Genomic DNA, 2,983 nt, shown 5'->3' with positions numbered 1-2,983 from the left:
CGTGCGTGCGTGTGTGTGTGCGTGTGTGTGTGTGCGTGCGTGCGTGTGTGTGCGTGTGTGTGCGTGCGTGTGTGCGCGTGTGTGTGTGTGCGTGTGTGTGTGCGTGCGCGTGTGTGTGTGCGTGTGCGCGTGTGTGTGTGCGTGTGTGTGTGTGTGCGCTGAAGGTTGTGGGTCACTTATAGTAGAAAGACTGTTGCTAATGTAGAGATTATTTAGTCAGGGCCTGCCTTCCGGCGACGTGTGCTGGGCATGGCTAACCAGAGCACTTTGCCTGTGTCTCACCTGCACTGACCCAGGGGGACAGGGCTGGCTGCATGCGTGTCCTGGGGACTGCTCTAAAGAAGAGTCCCAGTAACTCACAGAGCCATGCACCCCAGCCTCTAACTGCTGTGGTCTGGGCCCTGGGGCCCCGGGGCCCTGTGCATATTCAGTGGCCCCGTCCACAGGGACAACCCGCCCCAGAGGAGGACACAGAGGTGGATCCGAAGAAGTGGTGTGGCCTGGTCCTCGAGAGCACTGGCTCGACTGAGGGTTCAGGGTCCCAGCCCTACCTTGCCTCCCACTGGGCAGCTGGATGTGACCACGTCTCTCCTCTCTAGGCTTCTATTTCCTAGTGCACTTGTGAAGAATTTGGCTTAAGTCAGTGCATCCCAAACCAGCCTGTCATCAAAGTCAGCTGGGAGCTTAAAACCTGAGGACCTGGGCTCTACCTCAATCAGACACTGAGTTGGAATTTCTGGGCTGGGCCCCTCCCCCCCTCCACACCCTGACCTGAAAGACAGTGTCTGGACCTCAAACTCTCCCGGTTCCTCTAACAACCAGGAGACCTGTGCCTGGAACTATGTGGGTTCCATTGGCCTTAAATTAATGTCCACATCCAGGGAGGGAAGAACAAAGTGTGTATAGGTGGGAGCTTTGGAAAGTTGGTTCCCAAGGCACCCAGGCCTGGCAGGAGGGGAGACACGGATCTACCTCAAGGGCCATCAGGCTTGGGGGTTCCTGTCTGCAGCCACCATCACTGGCTTTCCCCTCCAGAACAGAAAAAAGAGGTTGTTTCCATGAAAAATTGTCCGTCCAGTACTTTAACCTGACCTCACAGCAACATCTAGCCATAGCCCTTCCCAGACTGGTCACGCAGTTTTTCCCTCCCAGGCGGCGGCTCTGGTCCACATCTACCTGGACGGCTCAGTCTTGCTGACTCATGGAGGCTGTGAACTCGGACAAGGCCTGCACACCAAAATGCTCCAGGTGAGGCAGAGGCTGCCCACACCTCCACGGTGGAGGAGCACAGCGCTTTGGTAGGCACACAGCATTTCCTTGTTTATCAGGAGAAATCCCATCTCACTAAATGCACGAGTCAGTTGCAAGCCTCATCCTGGATCCAGCAATGAGAGGGGAGGAGGGGAGTTAGGGCTGAGGAGAACAGGTGTCCCAGCTGAGGAAATACCCACTGCTCCAGCACGCAGAGGAGCCCAGCACGTAGGTCTCCTGAAAAATGTGGTTCTAGTTTTCAAAGATAAAATTCTCTACAACTATGGCAACTGCTCAGAGCAGTAATGTGTCCATCCAGATCTTCAGGGAGACATGATGTGTTTAACCAGAGAAAAAATTACACTCTCAATTCAAAATCTACTCAGAAACATGCTTCACAGGGCTGGCCAGCACATGTGCTGATTCAAAATGTATCTCATCCTATTGACAAAACAAGGAATTATTACAACAGGAAAAATTCCCTTCTTTAAATATAAAGTAAGGGGCTGGGGATTTAGTTCAGCAGCAAAAGCGCCTGCCTGGCATGCGCAAGGTCGTGAGTTCGGTTCCCGGTACTGGAGAAAAACCAAATAATAATAATAATAATAATAAATATAAAGTAAGAAGTTTTTATTATGACACTTGAATAAAAAATGTATATGTGAGCTGGGCATGATGGCACACGGCTGTAATCCCAGCACTCAGGAGGCTGAGGCAGGATTGCTGTGAGTTCGAGGCCAGCCTGGGCCACATAGTGAGACTCTGTCTCAAACACATACACACACACACACACACACACACACACACACAAATAACGTGTATGTGGAACAAAGCCTCTCTCTCTCAATGAGAATAGAAGAGTCTTCAGGGAAGGAATATTATTTAGTAATAAAGTTCTTGGAATTAAGAAATCATAAAAATCCACTGGGCCGTTCTGAACATACCATGACTGGTTACAGCCAGACCCAGTCAGGAAAAATACCCAGCTAAGTCGTGCCCAAACCACAAGATGAAGATAAAGCACACAGCAGAGCGCCGGTCCTACACAGTCCCTGGCAACGCGGGTGGTGCTAGCGCAACCTGGAAAGAAGTGTGTCTTCATGGTGCCGCTTGGGCCCGGCTTCAACCTTCGTCTCAGTGGCAGGACAGTTCAGCTTAACAATTAGTTCCTTTGAGAACGCAAAGGTTTTTGCGGGGAAAGGGGGCTTGCAGCTGACAAAGTCCGTCCCTTCTCCCCGGCAGGTGGCCAGCCGGGAGCTGGGCGTCCCCACGTCCTACATCCACCTCTCAGAAACCAGCACCGTGACGGTGCCCAACGCTGTCTTCACTGCCGGCTCCATGGGCACAGACATCAACGGGAAAGCTGTGCAGGTGACGTTTCTCTCGTTTCTCAGCCCAGGAAGAAGGGACACAGGGAGGTCCGGGTGTGGGCCTCTGGCCCACGGGGTCCAGTCGAACTCCTTCCTGCCCCACTGGGCGCCATGCTCCGTGGGCTAGGCTCCCGGTGCCGCTCTGTGGCATGTGAAAGCTGCCCTCTGGCACGTCCTTGTCTCTGGAAGAGGCAGGAGGATTGCACATTGAAGGCCAGCCTGAGTAATTCAGGGAGACCTTCTGTCAAAATGAAAAATAAACAGGGCTAAGGACGTAGCTCCATGGTAGAGCACCAGGCTCAATCCCCAGTATGGGAAAAAAAAAAAAAAAAAAAAAAACCCTCCTACTCCCTGTGCCTTTT

The 2,983-nt window shown here is 52.5% G+C and overlaps 1 protein-coding gene across 2 annotated transcripts in view; it reads left to right on the top strand.

Moving 5' to 3' along the window:
• LOC102004541 (aldehyde oxidase 4) overlaps positions 1 to 2,983 on the top strand; it is a 105,002-nt gene that overhangs the window by 39,385 nt on the left and 62,634 nt on the right. The window contains exons 27-28 of one of the 2 annotated variants that reach the window (XM_005373240.2): positions 1,153 to 1,248; positions 2,494 to 2,622. The exons of the other annotated variant lie outside the window; for it this stretch is intronic. Coding sequence (XP_005373297.1) covers positions 1,153 to 1,248; positions 2,494 to 2,622 — 225 coding nt within the window. The remainder of the gene's footprint in view (positions 1 to 1,152; positions 1,249 to 2,493; positions 2,623 to 2,983) is intronic. 2 annotated transcript variants of the gene reach the window in all.

The sequence above is a fragment of the Chinchilla lanigera genome, unplaced genomic scaffold, assembly GCF_000276665.1.
Source record: "Chinchilla lanigera isolate Chin_1 unplaced genomic scaffold, ChiLan1.0 scaffold00002, whole genome shotgun sequence".
In the NCBI taxonomy this organism is placed as follows: domain Eukaryota; kingdom Metazoa; phylum Chordata; class Mammalia; order Rodentia; family Chinchillidae; genus Chinchilla; species Chinchilla lanigera.
The sequence above is the reverse complement of the archived record's forward strand: the minus strand, read 5'-3'. Positions and strand labels throughout refer to the sequence as shown.